This window comes from Phaenicophaeus curvirostris, chromosome 3, assembly GCF_032191515.1.
Source record: "Phaenicophaeus curvirostris isolate KB17595 chromosome 3, BPBGC_Pcur_1.0, whole genome shotgun sequence".
Lineage (NCBI taxonomy): Eukaryota > Metazoa > Chordata > Aves > Cuculiformes > Cuculidae > Phaenicophaeus > Phaenicophaeus curvirostris.
In genome coordinates, this window is record NC_091394.1 from 21158316 (window position 1) to 21180394 (window position 22079).

Here is a 22079-nt window from a genome sequence, read left to right on the forward strand (position 1 = left end):
TGCTAGTCTGTGAACCAGAGGCCAAGAATGACCAGCACGGAAAATTCTTCTATAAACTCTACCCCACCTAAGAAGGAAACATGTACAGTACAAGCTGTACACTATGATGATACTAGAAGTAACTGTACACTTACAGCTGTAGGCAAAGGGAGCCTCCAACCCACTCACACCACCACATCACCCCACACTCGCCTGTCAAGTTCACCACCAGTCCAGGTTTTATTTACTTTTATTTCCTCCAGTGCATAAGAGCTGCTGCGCTCACAAGGAACTGCCACACTGCTGCATACTAGCAATATGCAGAAATGCATAATAAGGGTCAGTAATTTTATCAGTCCTCAATCAATGTCCCAGTATGACCAAATTTGACTTGCCTTAAGCCTCAGTTTATAAGAGCTCTACTATTGTTTTTTCCTTGCACACTTGGTCAGCACAACAATAACATGTTGCAGGAGAACCTAAGCTGCTTTACCTGTATCTGCTGCCTCCACATCTTGATAATAAAACATCAGATGATGCAGACCTCCAGGGGCCAGGAATTTGTCAATCCGCTCTATCTGTTGAAATCATTATGCATAGCATACACATTATGATAAATTTAACTTGCTCAGATTTTTATCATAAAGAGCTGACAAAGATTATTACATTATCATAGTTCAATAATAAAGTTATAACAGAACCGAGTAGTACCCACCAAAAAATGATTGAGTTACCTTCTCACACACCTACTTCGTTTAAACAGTTACATTTTTCCATGCTGAAAACAACTGAATACAGCAAGGTCATGTTTCAGTTCACTCAAACCACTTACTTACAAACCACGTTAGTCTCTCAAGACTAATGGCAGAGGGCATTTCTTTATTTACTGAAATGAAGCAGCACCTCACTGAATTCCCTCACCCATGTTATTCTTACTGCCATTCAGCTAACTAGCTGAAAGCAGAAAACTCACAGCTGCAAACATTCCATAATGTACCAACAGAGAAAGCCTTTATTTATTTATATTTTAACCATTAGGATAATTTCACAGTTATTCATCAATTTAAGACTGCCATTAAGCATCCCTGAACCATATATTTGTAGCAGTCCCAGAATCTCATGTATAGGCCATACAGACCTTGAGAGGAAGTTAATTGTTCTATGCTAGTATGCTTATCAGTGTTTCAGCAAACTGGAAAGTGTGGCTTAACCCATTATTTTTCTATATCTATGAGTCATTGTTCCATATAGTCCCTAATTACATAGTAATCTTCTTTCCTACTTCTAGAAGTTCTTCTTCAGAAACATTCATTGGTACCATCTGTGCTTTCTAGTGCAGGAAAATGGCTACGAGATCACCAGCAGCAGGAAGAAAGCCACATTTATCCCTCTTCCATTAACAATGGACCTCAGTTACAGCAAGACCACATAAACTGCTATTCCAGAAAATCTTAGCTGAGCTGTCCAAAATGAGCTCAAAACAACTATGACACTTTTCTTTTTTCAAGTATAACAGTTGATGGTATTTTCTTCATCTGATATTTATTCTCAGTCAATGTAGTTTGCCAGGAAATACATTTAGAGATAGAATGCACAAAGACTGAAATAAGTTCTGCTTTTTAATTTCTGTCACAGTTCTCATACATTACATGCCCTATTTCCCTCATTATCTTGGTAGTCTTCCACTGGACTTTCTTCACTTTCTCAACAATATTAGCACTGAAATGGGAATATATGCATCAAAGGTACAGAGACGGAAAGAATACAGAGAAAAGAAAAAACACCACACAGCCATGTTTATTTGTGTTTCAAGGAGTAAAACAAGATCTACTTGCTATCTATCTAGGCTTTAAAAAAATACTTCTCTTCAAATCAGAAAATGTATCTCCATTGGATATAATACCATGAACTTTGATGCACCATTTCTGCAATATACATATTTCTAACTGCACATCCCCTACACTAATCCTCATGTAATAAGTCAGATCACTTAGCAATTCTGTTTTGTCAGGTAGTTTCCACCTGATGTAATTTCCTTAACTGAATCATAATTTAGTCTCATAAATGCTGGTGGCAGCCCAGTGGAAATAACAATAACATACCTCCTGCTGCAGACAGGACTCCTGAATCTGTGTATACTACATATTCAAGAATTGAGAGACTTCATACTGTGGATCCAGTATGAAATACAGTCCCAGGTTTTCCTGTACTATCTATAACCATTGGAAAGTAGACACACACATCAATTTCAAAACCAATATTGTTACAATAGATCCTGAAACTAAGGATGCTTTTGTCCAACTTAATTACAAAATGCTGAGACATACTTTTTCAATTATAAGATTTGAGTAATCCTAGTCAGGAAGTCAGATAACAATCTCATTGAGTAGTTGATGGTAATATCAATTCTAAAGCAACTCACAAGCTTCACTATCAAACTCAACACGTTACCTGGTTACCGTCAAGAACAGCATCTTCCACTTCAGCTTTGTCCAGATTCACACAAGAGGCAACAGTATTCAGTAAATAATCATGTCTGCCATCCAGCCGAGCACGCTTAGCCTCCCTCTCTTCCTCAAGCTTTTGCTGTTACGAAACAAAAAGTGGATGTTGAATAATTCGCTATTTTGTAGACAAAAATAAAGAAAACTCTAAAATTTATTTTAAAAGGTAAAGGCAATTACATTCTTCCATAATTGTGGGTTTATATATGTTTTTAAGGCACTCAAATGAAAGTTTTAGAAGCGTGCCCTCTTATAATTTTGCAGTTGATTTTCTGCGTTCTATTTTCAGATGCAGCTCAAAATTTCTATCATCCTTTAGTACAGTATTTTTTTTGTTCAAGGCTCTGTATAAAAAAAAAAAGGTATTTTATTTCTGTGGCTCTGTCATTCTGCAACACCCAAAGTCCTTTGTACCAGCTTTTCAGTCTAGTCACATAGGACCATCAAGTGAAAACAGGTTTCTGACGCAGCTTTGTTATTCGTCAAAGATAACTAAGCATCCTCTAATACAGAGAGATACTGCTGGAGGAAGCTAAGGTTTCATAAATAACATACGAATATCGTGAGAGGTAAAACAAGCCACAAGCCTCAAGGTACACAAGTGTTTACAAATGTGCTTAACTACAGCTATTATGCCATTCTTCAAGCAGTATTCCTACTCTTCTAATTAAATTGAATTCCCATATGTAATGCACCTTATTACATTATAGACAAAATAGCCTTCTGGAATAGTTACTGGTATTATTGCGCTTACAGATTACAAGATTTAATATCATTTCATTTTCAAAAGAAATTTAGAATTATGCTTCATTGAGGGTAAATACAACCTTTATCTCCCCAGTGATTATGAAAAATCTAGTAACTATATCAAGTATGCATAAGTGATTTATCCACAAGCTTCTGCAGAGCCAATAGGACTTGCATAATATACTTTGCACCCTTATGTAAGTATCTTTCCTACTTCCTGAAGGAATTTTTAAGTTTTGGTAAACTCATAATTACTAGCATGCCTTCATAAATGCTGAATGCACTGGAAATGCTTTTCCATGTAAAAAACAAACAAACAAGTCCTGTCCTTTACGCATATATGCCTGGAGAACTCAGTAGCAGATTAATCTTAAGGTGTACTTCATGCTGTTTTAGCTCTGTCACTCCCTAACACTATCACCACTTTCCCAAAAACGAAATGTCATCACAGGATTGGCCTTTCCTACCACATGTTTGCAAATCAGAGTAACAATTTCCCAGGAGTTAGACCTACAAAAAGTAACCATCTTGGGCAGAATCAACTTCACAGTAGATAACACTAGAATCCTATGAGCAAAACTGACAATGCATCTTTAACAGAAAAATACAGCCAATATTCTGTCAATTAGTTCGCCCCTGCTGTCCAGCAAAGAGCTCTTTTTGTTTTACTTGAACTACAAAGGGACTACTTCTGTATTCTACTGTGTTTTCACCATAGAACTCCACATACACTGCTACACAAGCTATTAATCTTACATTGGTTATCAGTTCCCAACTCCACCTATACCGATGGCCCTTGATGAATTCATAGCCTCCATTTCTTCTACAAGTCGCTCTTTATGTAGGCTGAAATCATGAGCACTTTCTTCTCAAACTGGACAATGATGCCCTGATGCTTGCTTCAGTTCTTTTAATGCTTTCTCAAGCCCTAAAGTAAATATACTAGCTATTGTGTATAGCTGCTTATATAATACTAGGCAACACATGATGTGCAAGCCCAATAACAATAGCATTCATTAATATGTCACAAAACTTTAAAAGTCTAGTTAACCTAAATTCTTTTAATGAACTGTACCTAGAGAAAACAGGAAATTAATAACTAGATAGTAAAGATGTAGTTTTATGAAGATTAAGACTTTCTTATGCATTTATAATGTGTCACTTCTGGAAGGCACTTGCATTGTTCAGATGAATCTCCCTCTAATTAATGCAAGTTGCATGCATATTTTCACCAACAGTTGCTACAATGAAATTCAAGAACACAGCATGCCTGTCATGCTTCCATATTTTCATGATCTGTCATTTCCAAGAACTTCTCCTCCCTAAGTGAAGTGCTCCCCAATCACAAAATCTTACTTCTCAGTCACTGCAGTCATCAGAAGACACTCCTACTGCAATTATAGGATTAGGTTGTCCCCCAAAAAGTAGAAGAAACATAACTTTAGCATTTTCAATACCAAGTCATTAATTTAAATATTTTAAAACACTCAGAAGCTAGATTGGAAACAGGTCAAAATAACAGTTTCCATTTGCATACTACTCCAAGAGTAACTTTTTAAGATATTCTTCACTTAGGGTTAACAATCTTAGAGAACAAACTGCAAGAAAACATTGAGCTTTCTATTTCTCATTCTTCCCTTCCCTCTTCACCTCCCTGCTGCACTTCTTTAAGGGCCAGACAAATGAGCAAAAGGCTTCTGGAGGAGTAAGTAGATTTCCATTCCAGATCCGTTTCCTTCCCAGTTTTTGTACAGGAGTGCATTTCAGCCCCTTTTGTACCAACCAAAACTTCAGTGAAGCAATTCACTAACCTGTGCCAAAATTCAGTCTCCAGACTTCAAGATGCTAACTTTAACTACCCCACATTTTGCCTCAAACCAGCAACGTGGCCATGGCCCAGGGTTTTTTGTATATTTTACGTCCTGCAGGATTTACTGCAGAAGTACATATCCCCAAAGAGAACCTGTACAAAAATATACCAAAACACAGGCAGGTTTACATAATTCAAATAAAAATAATTTAATAGAACGCTGAAAGAGTAAGATTTGAAGATGGAAAGTTTAATACAACATATAAGCTATCATTTAGGCAGGTAAGAAAGGAATTGCTGGTATGTGCAGTAACACTTACATGCAAACTCTATCAAAGTTACAGATGCCATTCTGTTCAAGGTCATACATCAAAGCCTCCTCATAATGTCTCAATGTAGGAGGATCCAGACAGAATAGAATTTTCAAGGGACATGCTTTCTCACTTAGATATCTGGAAGTCCAAGTTTTCATATGGTAAAGCTTTACCTCAGTTCTTCATTTGAAGAGCAGCAGCACACCCACATTCAATTTCGGGATATTTTCCCTCTCTTAGTTAGTTACAAAGGTAAGAAAGGCCATATGATGCAGTATGCAAGCCCAAAGGTAAACTAATTAACAAAAAAGTCCTTCGTTGATAATTGGTGTAGGTCTAACAAGTAACTTGTTTTATGTTACATAAAACCTTATAATCCCTAATATCTAAATACCAAAAATTCAGCACAGGAAATCAATTTCAGTAGATGCTTTCTCCTGAAATAGAATAAAGGGAAGATTCTAAAATCCACTTTAAATATGCCTAAACCCATAACCACCATACCAACAATCTGAAGCAATAAATGGGGATCTAGTTTGGAGTTTTTATTTTTTTTAAAAAGCGTTTTCTAACTACCACAAGAGTATACAAGTATATATATATTTAAGCAGAAGGTACTAGAAGACCAGAAGTCAGAAATGTCAAGGTCTTTCTTTTGAAACAACAGCCTTATAAATCAAATAGTGACAACAGCCAATTACTCCACTACCAGGCACAGCTGCTGATTTGTCTGCAGACATTCTGTTTAGTTAGCATGCATGTTATTTATTATGGAAGTCATAACTGAACGTGTTAAAACTTGTTCCTAAACACAGGTTTTTCAGGAAATGATGCATTTAGTTGTCAGAATACTGTGCATTACTGAATTGAGACATGGTCAGACCAAAGTCTTATGGGTGAGCAACACACTTGAACTTTATTCACAAGTGCAACAGTAAGACAGTCAGAAAGTAAGAGTGTTCTATTGTTAACTGTCTTAGCTTATTATCTTATTAACCAACACAGCATTCCACTGTCTCTCTTTTAACTTGCTAAGATGTTTTACATTGCATAAGCATTGTTCATGGATTTCACCTTAAAAGTAAACTGCAAATCATTTTACACTTTCCAAGCACCCTCCGTTTCCAACAGACACACAACTTTTTATTCACTCCTCTCCAAAAAATACATACCCTACAGAATTAGGGCAGTTAGCTGGCTTTTAAATTTCAAGCACCAGTTGGAGCTTGCCCACCTGCAGTATAATACTGCACTAACTCAGGACACCTTGTTCAAAAACACAGATTTTGATACACTACCAATTAACTTACAAGACTAGTTACATAAAAAACCCTCTCTCATGACAAAGACCTATCCCAAATACCATGTCTTGCTTCAAAATGCCAAGTTTATCTGTTTTTTTTATAGCTAGAATGATTTGTGAAATCAACATAATCCATTTGAACCATTTTAAAACACACATTTTCTACACACCCCCCTCAACTGACACTTTTATTCAAACTATACAGTTACTAGTCTCAACCTAGTCCAAAGTTCAGCTTTCCTTACCTTTATAATTCTGCCAATGCTCCATTTCCAAAGTTGCTTTCTTCCAGCTTTAAACATTTTACTATTTTATATAAGCATCAAGCACTATTTTTCAGCAATAAGCCTTAAACTATCTAACAAGCTTCTTGATTCACCATTTTGCACTCTCGCCGTAACCTTCTGTCCCTATTTGTTTCATTCTTATCTGTAGGATCACCAAAAAAACCCTCTAGAAAATACAGTAAGGACCTAAAAAGTCAGCAACTATTAACCTTAGTTCTGTATTTAAAATTCCATTTTAATGTGCATTTAAATTACTTGAAATCTAAATTGGACTAATTTAGAAACTACAAGTCCCTAACCACCACAATTTACCACCTATAGGCTAGGAGCTGAAAATTACTTCTACCAACCAGTGTTGTTAAGGTGATATTGTTTATATACAAACACCACTCGATACCATTCATCATGCTCAAGGGCAACATAACCATTTGCAAAAGTCAAATCTATAGCTGCTAATCTGATTTGTGTTTAGCCTTCTTAAGTAATCCTCATGTCAACAAACATCTTTGTTTCCTTGTCACAGATGACTGATTAAATATATAGCAACCACAGTCAAGCAGCTTTCAAATTGCTTTTACCTACAAACTACTGAATTACCAAGTTTTCTATTCATATTTTTTTATACAAGCACATTTAGTATCAGTTATTTTTCAGTTGCAAAACAGCTGCTTAATACAGCAATTTTTTCTCAGTAAGGAATGTTAACTTTTTTCTTCTTAAAATAGTCTTACTTTTTCTACTTCAGTGGCAGAATCTATTCTGATGGCCTCTGGAAAATGCCAAGAAAACAAACTAATGATCAAATATTAGGAACAACAACAAAAAAAACCCTAGAAATGTTTACAGCTATTTTAGGCTTAGAATTCCCCTAAATATTTGTTACCACTTATCAATGTGAATAATGTCTAAAATCAATTGACAACCTCAGTGTTGATAAAAATTGCATGAATAAAAAACATTTTCCCCACATTATCTGCTTTTTCCACACAATTTTCCCCTTCTACTATAGCCAAATCTGATTGTGCATACACGTTTGTAAGACTGAAATAAATTGCATTTAAGGTAAAAGTAAACATCCATAGTTTTCTCTGAACTATTCACAACTTTTTCTTTTAAAACTAAACCTGCTATTAAATATTACACACTGTATTAATTCCTGGGTATATCCAGAACAGTGAGAAATTATTTACTTCTGTGCAGGAGTCACAACTTCTACTGTAAAAACTCAGCCCAGCAGGCTTAACTGTGCCATGCATCAATACAAGCTCTTTTCAAAAAAGGGGAAAAATAATTTTAAATAAATCTCTCAGAAAAAAAAAAACACCAAAGAATCATGGAGCTTTTTCATAAAATTATGGAAAGTCATAGCATCTAACTTACTGTCTAGTCTTCTGCTCAAAGCAACTCAAATTAGAAGGGGTTGCTCAAAGACGTGTGCAGTTGAGTTCTGAATATCTTAAAAGATGAAGATTCCACAACCTTTTATGCACTATAACAGTGTTTGACACCCAAAGATTGCTTCCATCTAGCTGGATGGGATACAGTTTTATGACAAGTTCAGCTCTCTCCTTCCCATTAGACAATAGTATGCTGCACTAAGAACTCCCCTTAGCCTTCTCTCCCAGTTCTCCAAGTATTATCTCATACATCACACACTCTGGCTTCCTGACCATCACAGTGACTCACTGCTGAACTCACTCTTTCAACCTTGCTGGATATTTCAGACCTATCTGTGGTCAGCATTCTTTGCTATGATGTGCATTACTGCCTCACTTTCAGTTTGGTGTGGAACAGAACCCTTCAGTCTTTCTGTACACTTTCAATCTAGCAAGTTGTCCACTGACCTGTAGTGTCATACAAAGTTATTCTCTCCTAACTATAGGATTTAGCACTTGCTTTTATTGCATTTCTTGAGGTTCCTGTCAGTCCACTTCTCAAGCCTATCCAGGTTTGTTTGAATAGCAGCTCTGCCCTCTATATATCGGCCTCTCCAGCCAGTTTATCACCAACAGCCTTGCAGAGAACATAGCCTGTAGCATTATTCAGGTCATTTGTAAACATACTAAACAGTATTAGGCTCAGCATCAATCCCTGAGTGACAGCACTAACAACTGGCCACTAGCTGGAATTAGTACGACCATTAATTAAAAGGCTGGCAAAATTAAAATGACTGGCAATCATCACCGGCAAGAATCTAACCTATGAGGGGGACCCATATACGTGTTAAATAATCACAATTCATAAACTTAAGCAGAAAACCTTTTTGCAGTTCTAATATCTCCTCAGTCAGCTGTCACTCAGAACTGTTTAATAAGACGGCATTAAGAGCACTATATAATATGCTAATCTTGGTTAGAGTCATGGAAAGTTTTTTTTATTATTACAGAAAGCAACTTCCTATGATCTTCCACCTTTTGTGTTAAAAAAGAACATTGAAAAGTAGTGAACTGGTTGAGAAAGTACTGAACTGCCATTGTCATGTCATTATTGTCCTCTGGTCAAAAGCCAGACTTCCAGCAGAGCCAATTCAGCACACCATTAATACAGCCAATAACCCAGGAGGCAAAGCAGCAACATATTGGTCAGCAACCATATACAAGACTCCTATCACCACTCCTACCACTTCTGTACCACTTCTTTGCCTTGCAAGTCACAAAAATAAATAATGCTCAGCCTTAAGCTTGGTAGAGCTGACAACTGCTGAAGCTGCTATAAAAATATTGCTTTAGGAATTTTACATCCACAAGAGCATTAGTTTGAATAGTGTATCATGGCTACAGAAATGGGTCCAATAAACCAGGTTCATTTTAAAGATTTTTTTAACAGTTCTTGCTGAGGAAAGGTCATGTAATCAATAACTTAACAAGTACTCATACCAAATTTAATACTTACAAAAACACTTTTATCATTTGCAAAAACAAGTTTTCTTGCAGTTTTTAATCAACTTTAAAAACACCTGCTCTTTTACCCTTTATTTTATTGGTGATCCACTATCAAATTTGCGATTTGAAGAACACATTTCCTCCACAGATGCTTCAGGAGTGCAAGACCCATGGTGAAGTTGCATTATTTTTAACAATGTAATATACACCACAGGGAGAATATGCAATTTTGTATTATAACTCAACATTCTCAGAACAATTTTAGTCTGTCATTTGTCTCTAAAAAGCCTTGACTATTTTCAGCACCCTCCAAAACATTAAGTCAGATTTGGGGTAAATACATGAAGTACAAAATCAACTACATTACAGAAGAAAATTCACATGAAAACATTACGCTGTCATATTAGTTTAGGATTTTAAAACGTTCATTTCATAATGGCAAAATATTTTTTGATAGTGTTACATTGCACAGCTTTGGTAACAAGGTTTCTTACAGATAGTAGTTAGCTACCATCTAGTGGTCAAAAGCCTAAAGCGTACATTACCATGCTGTTTTTCACAAGACCACAAAATAGAGTCTACATACAATTTGGCAATTGAAATTGTTCTTTACAGAGATGATCATTTACAAATCACAAATGAAAATCCACACTGAACATTAGTGGAAGAACTTAAAAGAGCACACTCGGCTGCCTCCTCTTCATACAACAGCAATGATAACCAAAGCAAGTGGTAGACTTTTTACTATGAGCTGCTTTCAAAGCCAAATAACATTAAGCTTTAAGATCTTGAATCAAGGCAAGGATTTTTAACTGCTTTGCTGAATAAAACCTAAAACTTCAACATATTTAGTGATTTCCTACACTAGTAGGAAATCTTCTTTTTGGAAGAGCTCTTGAGGATTACTTCCCTTGGAAGCAACATCTACCAATTAACAATCCAGTTTTGAGGACTTTCCCAATTACTACTGATTACATTTGAAATATAAATGCAGTGACACCTACTTTACCTATGTTCTTTCTCATAGCACCTACCAGTTGGCCCCTACTTCTCTCTGTCACTGAAAAAGTTTTTGGAGTCCATGTCAAAAAAAGGGATTCAGCAAGTCTTTGGTTATAGTTAGAAAAACCTCTAAGTGACAGTATTTGAGATATATATATATATACAGACACACATACAGGCCAGCCATTACTAGAGCAAAGTAGCTCACAGATTCCTATAGAGAAAACACTGTGATACTATCTGCAATGAAAGTGCAAGTGATGGTGTTCAGTAGCTGCTGTCTAGCATTAAACAATTAAAAGACTCTCTTTTCAAGCTGCTGCATGGCAAACAAAGCATTACTGTAATAACAGGCCATTAGCTAATTAACATTTTGCTCATTTAACCTTAGAAATAAAGTTGTTGTGCTTCCCTGCAGGCCCCTCCAGGAAGCTAACACGGAGTGTTCTTATTCATTAACTTGGCAGCTCATGTTTGAATTCAGTATTTTTAGCATTAAAGCAGTTTTGATTTATGTGTGTTGTTATGACTATCCAAATTGTGTAGGCAGGAATAACAGTGTTGAAATCTAAACACTGAACTGCAGTGCTCATCGAGTGTTCTCAGAACAGTTACCTTAACCTTTACATCAAACTTTAGAGGTATGCCACTACTTCACAATAGTTCAGGAGTTCTGCTTAAATCCACTCTGTCTGCTTCACACCCTTCAACAGGCTGTAAGCCGGCCCTACCAATCCAAACAATCATGCCTTAAAGAAATGTTGCTTTTGTTTTTCTGCTTTCAAGGGCTATCAGAGCTGCCTGGAGAAACGGTGAGTTATCTTTACAGCCAAGAGCTGAAGAACTGCTATAGCTTTGGCTTGGATCATGTTTCTGTTCCACAGTTTTTCAAACATCTTAAGAGTCTAAACAATGTCAGCTATCTTTTGTAAGCACTGTGAGTTATAGAATGAGAGTTATCATCTGAGAAGGGTCTTTAAGATTTACTACTTGTTAAAACCTTGCAAACCACAGAACACTAAATAAATTAATAAACACATACTTGATCGTACTAATCTGGAGTGTTTCTAGGTGGTTTAGTATTAAATAAGTGTCCATTTGGAAAATTTATTTTCCGTGGAATAACAAACAAAAATGTTCATCAACTGAAAACTCCCATCTGTCTGGCTATCAACAGCAACAATACCATTTGATTCAGGTCCTGCAAGTTGCTCCATGATCCAGATCTATCTTAAGTTTAGTTGCCAGCACCAGAAGCATAGCTGAATCCACAGAGAAGCAAATAAAATAGTTCCAGCAATGGAATTTTTATGTCCCTTTTAATAAGTAATATTAACATTTTGAAGGTTTTGATTACTTGTGCTGAATTCAGGCTTTTCCACTACATGTTTAGCAGTACTTTTGTACTGCAATCAACAGCAATTACCGTTGTTCAGAATCAGCTGAACTAAATTGCTCTAAAGCTTTCTAAAACTCCACTCACAGCTGCACTGAGCTCACAAGAGTAACTCATCTGACCTATAGGTCAGGAGAAAATCACAGCTTGTGCTGCAGATAGCTGTGTGGCTACTGTTTGTAATACATGCTGTATTCATACTGGGCAAGTTATAGTATCATAAAGTCATTTAGGTTAGATGAGACCTTTAACATTATCAAGTCCAACCATAAACCTTAAAGATGAACTATATAGTAATCAGGATACAAATAACCTGTACAGAACATACCTATCCCATTACAGATTTCAAGAAAAGGGTATTTCCATTGTAGTCTATCACTCCATTATAAGCAACATATTCATTAAACAGTTCAGTAGCTATGCTGAGCTTAGTGTTTTCCTTACAGTCACTTGGAAGTTACTTAAAACCCCAGCTGCCCTTTGGATCTTTCCTACTAATACTAGTTTGAGATAAGCCTACCAGTCCACCTTTGAAACAAGCTATATGCATTAGGTGAAAATAGAAGTCTCATGGCACTTCCTCCACAGTAGCTCGGAAAGAGCTATTTGTTCAACAGTATTACTAGCACATGTAAAAAGTCTTCAGTCTGAAAGCGTTGCAAGTAAGATGTCTTCCTTGTTTCCTCTCTGTCCCCATAATTTACTAATGTGTGTACAATTAAAGGAAATTAATTCCTTCAACACACAGAATTTCAAAATGTAGAAAATGATGGGGGGAAGCGTTGTGTTGTTTAATAAGCTTATAACCTTCTTACTTCGCATTTACTTCCAAGCAGACTTTAAGAAAGTCTTATCCATTTTTTCAGTCTGTACATTTAGAGTTATTTACAAGCCAACAAGACTCCATTTAATGCAACTTATTCATTTGTTTACAATTTAAGTTTGATAAAAATTCAATGAAACAGAGCAGCAACAACTAAGTACATATAATCTAAGCTACTAGTTCTTTGACTAAGAAACAAAGTCCCCCTCTTGGCAAGTTTCAGTAGTAGCAGCTGTGGAATGCAAATCATAATACCTAGCAACCAGCCAACATAGTAGTGTCTGCTTTCATACCTTTCTCTTTTTCAGGAGAAATAAAAAGCTAAGAATCACAGGCCACATATTTCTATTTCTTTTCTGCAGTGTAATCCATTCTTCCCCCTCTCTACTTGGTTAAGTTTGTCTTTTATTCTTTCTGAGAAGAGTCATCATCTAACAAGGCACTTCTTGCTCTAAGCCTTTGGAGGGTTATCTATTTATTGATCAACCCAAGATTTAGATCACTACTTTTACTGCACCTTCAGAGGCTGTTCCCTAATATACCATTATATCAAGATTCCTCATTTACTTACTGCTTTTTTCTGAGTGCTATACAGCAGCAATTCGAGGCTGGGGCAGCAGAAAGTTAACATGCAACCCTGTTCACATTTTCCTTAAACTTTAAAAGAACTCTTTTAATTGAACACTTCTGAGAAAACAAAACAAGATTCCAAAAGCTTTTCCCTGAAGCTACTGCATTGTTTGCATGAAGCTAAAGCAACACTCATGAAAACCCAGCTTCTCAGCTTTTAGCAGGAATTCCCTCTCCACCACTGTTAAATATTGTCCAGAGGCTAGTCAGTATCATGTGGGAGGCAGATACAATAACTCCACCACATGTAAAGTGACGTTCTTTTACTTGCTACTGTTAACAATACCTTTAATGTATTTCAGTAGAGGTAAACTTCAGCTTTTAAATTCCAACAAATCTAAAACTATCTTGCTGCATGGTACCTCCAGGTGCTTTCACCTCACTAATGCTAAAGCCTTGATGCTTGCAGAACTGTAACCTTGCACCCAAACTGCCAGAGGGGTGTTTTCCAGAGCCACTATAGCAGGGTTTTTATTTCCTTTACTGTTCCAGCGCTGCTGCTCTTTTGTTGTTACTCCCCATGGCCTCCACCTGCAAGTGCCAACAATGATGTTATGGTGCTTCTCTTAGAAAGTCATTCTTTCTAGTAAAAGGATCACCTTTCCTCACTTCCTTCTTTGTTTGTCTTTGAAGATTTCAGTTTGAATTAGAGAATCATAGAACAGTTTGGGTTGGAAGAGACCTTAAAGATCATCTAGTTCCAACCCCCTGCCATGGGCAGGAACACCTCCCACTATATCAGGCTGCCCAAGTCCCCATCCAACCTGGCCTTGAACACCTCCAAGGATGTGGCATCCACAACTTCCCTGTTCCAACCTGTTCCTGTGCCTCAACACTCTAATGGTGAAGAAATTCTTCCTTATGTCTTGTCTAAATCTGCCCATCTCCAGTTCATACCCATTGCCCCTAGACCTATCACTACAAGACTTTGTAAACAGAATACCAGACATAAGGCATGACAACACAGAAAATAGTCAGAGACATCTGATAAATATTAGTGGATAATTCACATAAACAGAGATGTAACAACCAATGTGCAATATTTGCATTTGATTAACATATTCCAGTCAGCAGTAACAATCATAGGAAGTTTGAACAGGTCCCAAGAAAAAGACAGAGCAGAGAGTCATCATTAGCATTCTTATCTTTCTCATTGTCACATGCTACACTAAGGGCATAGTCAGGCCAGCCCAAGACTGCTCAGCTGGGACCCATCACTGCTCTACCTGGCCACGATGGGAACAGCATGCTCTTTCCCTCTCCCTCCTCCTCTACTAAAAGCAGGAAGAATGCAAGTTTTGTTTCGTTTTAAAAGTAATGGTTGTTAGAAAAATACACTAGAAACACTGGTTTCCACATTTTTCTGCCTTAAAATGTGTCATTAAAGTTTTCAAAAGGCAGAATTTACGTTATTTTTTCCATGCTGGAAGTTCTAAATAGTTTTGGTATATAAATTTGTAAGAAACAAATCATGATGAAACAGAAACCACACCCTACGACCTCCAACTTCTGGCACTTAATTGCACATCCAAGTTACAATCCTTTAGTAGTTGTAGATTTCATAATCCACCCACTATTATCTGCTAAATAAACCACTTTCTTCAGCAGTAAAAATCTGATAGTTCTTAAAATTTGCTCTGTTCATACATGCTAAGGGAAAACTAGGTATGTTTTCTTTTATATATTATTACCCTACATACAGAGAGACTCAAGTCACGTATTTCAAGTCATTAAATACCAGCTTCTCCTATGTTCTGCTAAGAAAAGTAATGTCATTTAAGCTACTCTAAAAATTGCAATTTAGACCATTCTTCAACCATCTGTCAGGTTCACAGGCGCATGGCACAAGAACAACAATATGGAAAGCACAAGAGAAAAAATCTGTTGCGGTATACAGATGAGGAGACAACTCAACATTATGAAGTATTTACTGCTTCAGGAACCTGGAGTTTCTACTGTTCCTTAGACTATGTTCTAACACATCATTTTTCATCATGCTGCTTCAGCAAGGTCTTCAGCTTTCTAGGAGTCCTGAATGCCTCTGACGTTTTCACAGAGGGCAACTCAGTTCTGTTTCTTTAACCAAGCAGGAAAGGCAGCTCGTGCTGACAACTGATTGGAGTACAAATGGAGTAAATACTTAAGGGCAAATCTGTACTCAAAATAATGACGAAATGAAGAAGGAGGCTTTTTCTCCTGAAAGAGACCAAAAAAAAATCCCAAAAAACAAAAAACCACTCTTCTTTAACTTGTCTGGTCTTTCTTTACTCTAGAAGATATAACCAATGCCAAATGCCATTCTCTGCACTTTACCTTTTTGTTCACTTTTAATCCACTGCTCATAATACCCTAAAATCCACTGGGCATATGAGCCATCCTGTTATTTCCTAAAACTGTTGGTGTTATCATGACCAGTTTTGTCACGCAGCTAAACTAGACCAGCTGCAGTCTTTCAGCATCAGCAGTCCATATGCATGGAGCCACAAGGTATCCAGTGCTCTCCCCTGCCCTGCTATTCAACCCTAAGTCCTTGCCCCAACACCCTTCAGGTGTTGACTGAACGACTCCTCAGAAACCTCGGAATGGAAACAGAACTGTATTTGCCAATAACCAAGCATTTTCCTTTATATACTTAATGTAATGCCAAAATTTCAACACTACATAAACAAATGTCAAAATCATTCAGTTCCACAAAAGCAGAAATAATGCAAAGTTATAAGCCATCCTGGGGCTGGGATTATACATTATTTCAGGGCTGTGGGCAGGCACCCCATGCCTACACGGCATACCTTCTAGCTGTGTCAGGGAGGAATTTATTCCTCGGCAATAAAATGAGACCTTTCTGGAAACAGCACTACTGCTACTGTCTGCATACGTATCACAGTAGAAAGCTGGAATTGTTGCTGAGCAACAGGAGCCGTGCAACTTCTGCTTCCTAGGCTTGCCATCTCTCCTCTGTATACTTGGAGTGGAGGACGTTGGACAAGATGCCAGCCTTAAACCTCTTTCTGCTTCTGTGGTACATGATTGTTATAGTCATGAAGTGTTATCATTCTTTATGTAAATGTTGGGAGTATGACATATTGTCTGATCTATACTAAGCAACAGAGGTCTTCCCTACCTGTAAATCTTCTGATTATTAATAGTACCGATGACATACTCCATTATTAGTAATGGTTCTTTGGAGATGTCAGTTAAGCATTTTCAAATATATTACGTGGCTACTGAAAACTAAAATCAGTAGGGACCCGTGGCATTCTTTTAACCAGTTACAGCCCAACGAAGAAAAATTCTTCTTTCTGCATTTAAGCATTTGATGTCATCCTTTGTCCAAATATATTTAGCAAATGCATAACATATTGATATACTACTCAACCATCACCAATATTCCAAACCAGACAGCACACTTAGCTTCTGGTTTTCTTTCGCTCAGAAATGCCTGTTAGAAAAATTAAAGAAATCTACCCATAGTTCTTATGCTACTGCATTGGCTCCTCTTTCCATTACTGCATATTCTTCTAACTCCTTGTAGTGTCCTACTAACAATGAGAAGCAGAAAGCAGCTTTTCCTGTCTTCCAGCAGGTTAGCTATCGTTAGCCGTGGCTAAGATTACCTCATCCATCTTATACTACAGTAACAGCTGTCTCAATGCAATTTGCCACATGCTTTGATATTCAGTAACTGTGTCCATGGTTTGTCTGCCACTACTTGGCAAGTGGACAGTTACTAATCGCATCAAAGATAACCAATCATTGCTTAAAAAAAAATAAAAATAAAAAGACAAAACTGAGAAAATTTCTCTCTACTTTGCACATTAAAGAAGTGGTTCCATCTTTTCATCCATTTTTTCTTTCCAGTTCTCCCACCTTAAACCATACCTCTTTGCAACTTTGCATGCTTCCTCAAAAAGACAAATTATGCAGCTTTCTGCCCCTGTTAATTTTTATGCATACTGTCAAATGCAGGATTTTTCTTAGTAAGAACTTGCTAGGTTGCAATTGCTGCAGCACACGTACATGAATTCAGTGACTTACAACAATCTGCCTCTAGTAGAAGCTAAACCCATGGCCTCTTCTGCATTTTGTTTGTTTCAGAACAGAAATACCAGTAAAGTTGAAGGATCATTTCATCTCAGGACAATACCAAAATTATGGCATATAGAATTAGGCTGAAAACTTATCTTTTACTGGAGATGAAGGCATTTTACTTCTTTCAATAGTTATTGCCAAACACTTGTCACAGTCTTAAATATTTTCCTGTATTTTCACTGAAACATCGAAGACTTTTGCCTGCTTACACTACTCTCCACCCGGTATTGAACAATCTTACTGTCCTACTTTTGTTTTCCTGGGAAAGTGCCAATACCAAAGAGGTGTTTGTTATGTCTCCTACTATTTTGCAAATCCACTGGTCAGGACACATTGGCTCCTGTTCCTGAACACCTCCAAAGGCAGAAGTGACAAGTTTAACAATTATTATACTGGTCTGTTCAACAAAAACTCCCATTAAGGCAGGTCACCCTGCAGAAGAGTAACACAGCTGCTTGCTTGCCCTCAGTGGTTAAACTGAATTGCTCAAGTGTGGAAAGAATCCTTTTAATCTCTATCTTCCTTCACCCCGTTCACTGCAAAATATAGGCTACTAAAACACAGGAGGATATTTCTGGTCACTGAGAAGTTACATCATCAATCGCCATACTAGGAAAGTCACAAAACAAGACACACATACTTACTAACATGGACTTAATTCCCAAGTTGCACAAGAGCAAAAGTTTCCAGCCTGTGAAGGTATTCAATGACAAGTATAATCAAACTACACTCCTTAAAAAAAAAAATCTGACTACTTAATCTCAGCCACATATCCATAAAAGCAAAAGGATAAGGCAGCAAACTCTCAGCTGAACAGTGCTGTAACCAAAATGTAAATGAATGCTAACAAAGAGATAGTGGCTTCATTTTTACCCTTAGCTCTACATAGCAACAAATTAGTTAACTATATACTTGTAGTTCATCCCTTGTAAACGAAATAAATATCTCTTTATGAAATTAGAGGTTATTTTAGATGATATTACCACAGCATAGGCTGATTGTCTTTACTTTAAAGTTTTAAGTTTGGGTAGGACAGGCTTCCTGGTAAACAAGTTACTCTTACAAGAGACAGGCACAATGATTTGTTATATTTGTAACTGTAAAGAAATATCACACTGGATAGTTTTCAAACACATCCTAAACACAACAGCAGAAGTTAAAAATGAAGTGTATCTATATTGCTTTAGCATTACGGAAATCTAATGGAATCTAACCATCCCCAAGATCTATTAACTACACATCCCTCACAAGGAAAGGTAATCAGGTTAGCTTCCATTAATAGTGAAAGACTATACTGTAAAATTTTTCACTTTTAGCTACATTGAGAACTCAGCCAAAACAAAGAGAAGATAAAAAATAGTTTACAAAAAAAAAAAAAGGTTAATTAAATGTTAACACTTGAAAACCTGTTGTATAATTCATTGTCTGTTTTGACTCAACAAAACTAGTAATAAAATAATTATCAGAGCAGAGCTGAAAGCAAAAGACTTGTGATGCAAGGCAGGAAATGGGATTTGTCAGTGCATGATATTAAATTCTTTACAGTGTTAAATTTCTTTACTTAAAGAGAAATTTCTTTACTTAAAGCGCACTGAAGCATTAGCAAAGGCCACCTAGAGCACTGATGGAGTCAGTCCCAGGAGATGTAAAAAAAAAAAAAAAAACACACTTTGGGACATGTTTTAATAGGCAGGGTGGTGTGGGGCCAGTGGTTGGACTTGATTATCTCTGAGGCTGCCCAGGGAGGTGGTTGAGTCCCCTTCCCTGGAGGTGTTTAAGGCATGGGTGGACGAGGTGCTGAGGGGCATGGTTTAGTGTTTGATAGGAATGGTTGGACTCGATGACCCGGTGGGTCTCTTCCAACCCCGTGATTCTATGAGGTCTTCTCCAACCTTAACGATTCTATATATTATTCCTCTGCTTTTACATCAGGTCTCAAGAGCATCCTCTGCTACATTTCAGAATGAAGACTTTATAAGATTTTTCCCATTTGAAGTCTTGTCACGGGACAAATAATTAACATTACAAACAGCCACCCTCTTCAAGATACAACAACGTGTATGTTGTTTACCAATAAGAAACACCTGTAAATTTCATGGAAGATAAAAAAAAAACTTCTCAGGGGAGGCAACAGGGGAAGCTACCCCTAGTTATTCTGCTAGCATGTTCTTTTATCACCGTAGAGAGGCATCTCAGGGAAACAAGGAGAACCAGTAACCCCGCGTCCCACAAACCGAGTGCAGACGCGCAAACGCCCTTGCAACGCGGCCCTTGGCGGGACGCCTCGTCCCACAAAAACCTTACGGGGAAAAAGAAAAGCAACAAGTTACGATAGAAGAGCCTCTCCGAAACTCCATTTCCCAGAGAGACCCCAGACGCTGGGATGTCGCTCACGGCATCCCCGAAAGGCGGATTTCTCCCAACACACACCCCCCCACACCCCCACTCCCTCCAACCCGCTCGGGTCGCGTCGGAGCCGGGCTCTTTCTCGCTCCATCTGCCCTTTGCGCGGGCAATTGTTGCCTGAGCATTTGCTCGGGGGGGGTCGCCCCTCACCTGCCCGTCCCCGCCGCTCCCCGGGGGCCGCCCGGAGCCTCGCCCCGCCGCCTCCATCCCCGGCGCCGTCCCCAGGGGCTCCCCCTGCCGAACTCGCCCTCGGGAAGCTGCTTTTTTTTTTTTTTTTCCCTCTGGTCCTTTTCTAAGTTGTATTGTTTCGGGTTTTTTTTACTTCCCTTTGCAGCCCGCGGTCGGTCCCGGCTCCCAGCCACAACGATTTGCTGCTCGGGGCTGGGAAACGGCTGCCAACCCCGCAGCGCTTTCCCAGGCTGGGCCTTGCGTTTTAATCGTCATCTCAAAAAAAAAAAAGAAAAAAAACCAACCCAACACTGGCTGGCCCAGCTGGTTCGCCAAAAACGATATGGAAAATGCCAGCAAATAAACTCTCTGGCTCGTTTTAGAATCATAGAATCAGAATAACCAGGTTGGAAGAGACCCAATGGATCATCGAGTCCAACCATTCCTATCAAACACTAAACCATGCCCCTTAGCAACTCGTCCACCCCGTTTTGGAGTTTTAGAAAGCAAACATCCTTTATGAGGCCTGGGTAACGCGAGGGAGCGATCTCCGTCAGTCGTGTGCAGCGAGACCAGAGCTGGGACAGAATGTATTTCCCGCTTACATGTGTATATAAACTTACCTCGAAGTCTTGTGCATAGGCTACTCCTTTCCAAGGACTAATTTTAATGTTATTATGAACTTTACAACAGCTAAAACGCTTGCTAATTTGGAGCTAGCTCCAGCTCTCTGCCCAGCTTTGCAATTGAGATAAGGAGAGACCCCAAACAGAGGCAGTTATAGAAGAGACATCAGTTCATCACAGATCATACTTCACACAAGGCGTTTTCTTCAAGGAATGAAGAAAACACACTATCACAGGGACATTCTATCTAACTTCAAAAAAAAAACCCAAAACCAATTACTTAGGTGAAACCGGACTCTAGCTTAAATCTAAGCTATTCCTCTTTTTGTAATAGTAAGTACTTCTTGTACAAACACTAACCCCGTCCCTCCCACAACAAGCCAGGGCTGTGCAGACCCACAGGGACATCCAAGCCCTGTGCAGCACCCCTGGCTCCACCCAGCACAAGAACCTTGCACCCGTTGCACTCCACCGGCAGCAGGGATGCTGCGAAAGTTTTTGCAGGTATTCGGGACGGCAAGTCCCAGTGCCAGCTGGTTTGTAGGCCAGCCAACTTCTCAGGCATTTGTCATGAATCCCCCAGCAGCTAGCCTATTTCTTTTTTTAGGGAGAGAGACCTGAAAAGTCACACCTTGCTACTGCACTAAAAGCTGAAAACTTCTATCAGATGCAGCCTTGGGATTCATAGAACCACTAGGTTAAAAAAGACCTCTGAGATCATCGAGTCCAGCTATACCTGTCCACTACTAGACCAGATCCCTGAGCAGCTCACCTACCCATCTTTTAAATACCTGCAGGGACAGCAACTCAACCACCTCCCTGGGCAGCCTGTTCTAGGGCCCAATAACCCTTTTGTTGAAAGAAGTTTTCCTGATGTCCAATCTGAACCTTCTGTAGTACAACTTTCTTCTCATCCTATCACTTGTTACTGGAGAGAAGAGACCAACACCCACCTCTCTACAATCTCCTTTCAGATACTTGTAGGCAGTGATAAGGTCTCTCCTCAGCTTCCCTCCCTAGTCTACACAACCACAATTTCCTCAGCCACTCCTCATTCAAGACATCACAAAAGAATCTGAGCTTAAATATTTCATTTGCAGCAACTCCCAAATG

At 38.3% G+C, this 22079-nt stretch overlaps 1 protein-coding gene across 1 annotated transcript in view; it reads right to left on the reverse strand.

The window, feature by feature from the left end:
- Positions 1–7010, reverse strand: part of DNAH5 (dynein axonemal heavy chain 5) — a 121879-nt gene extending 114869 nt beyond the window's left edge. The window contains exons 1-3 of the mRNA XM_069853488.1: positions 6903–7010; positions 2431–2565; positions 473–557 (exon numbers count right to left, since the gene is read on the reverse strand). Coding sequence (XP_069709589.1) covers positions 473–557; positions 2431–2565; positions 6903–6959 — 277 coding nt within the window. The 5' untranslated portion in view covers positions 6960–7010. The remainder of the gene's footprint in view (positions 1–472; positions 558–2430; positions 2566–6902) is intronic.
- Between the last annotated feature and the right edge of the window lie 15069 nt (positions 7011–22079).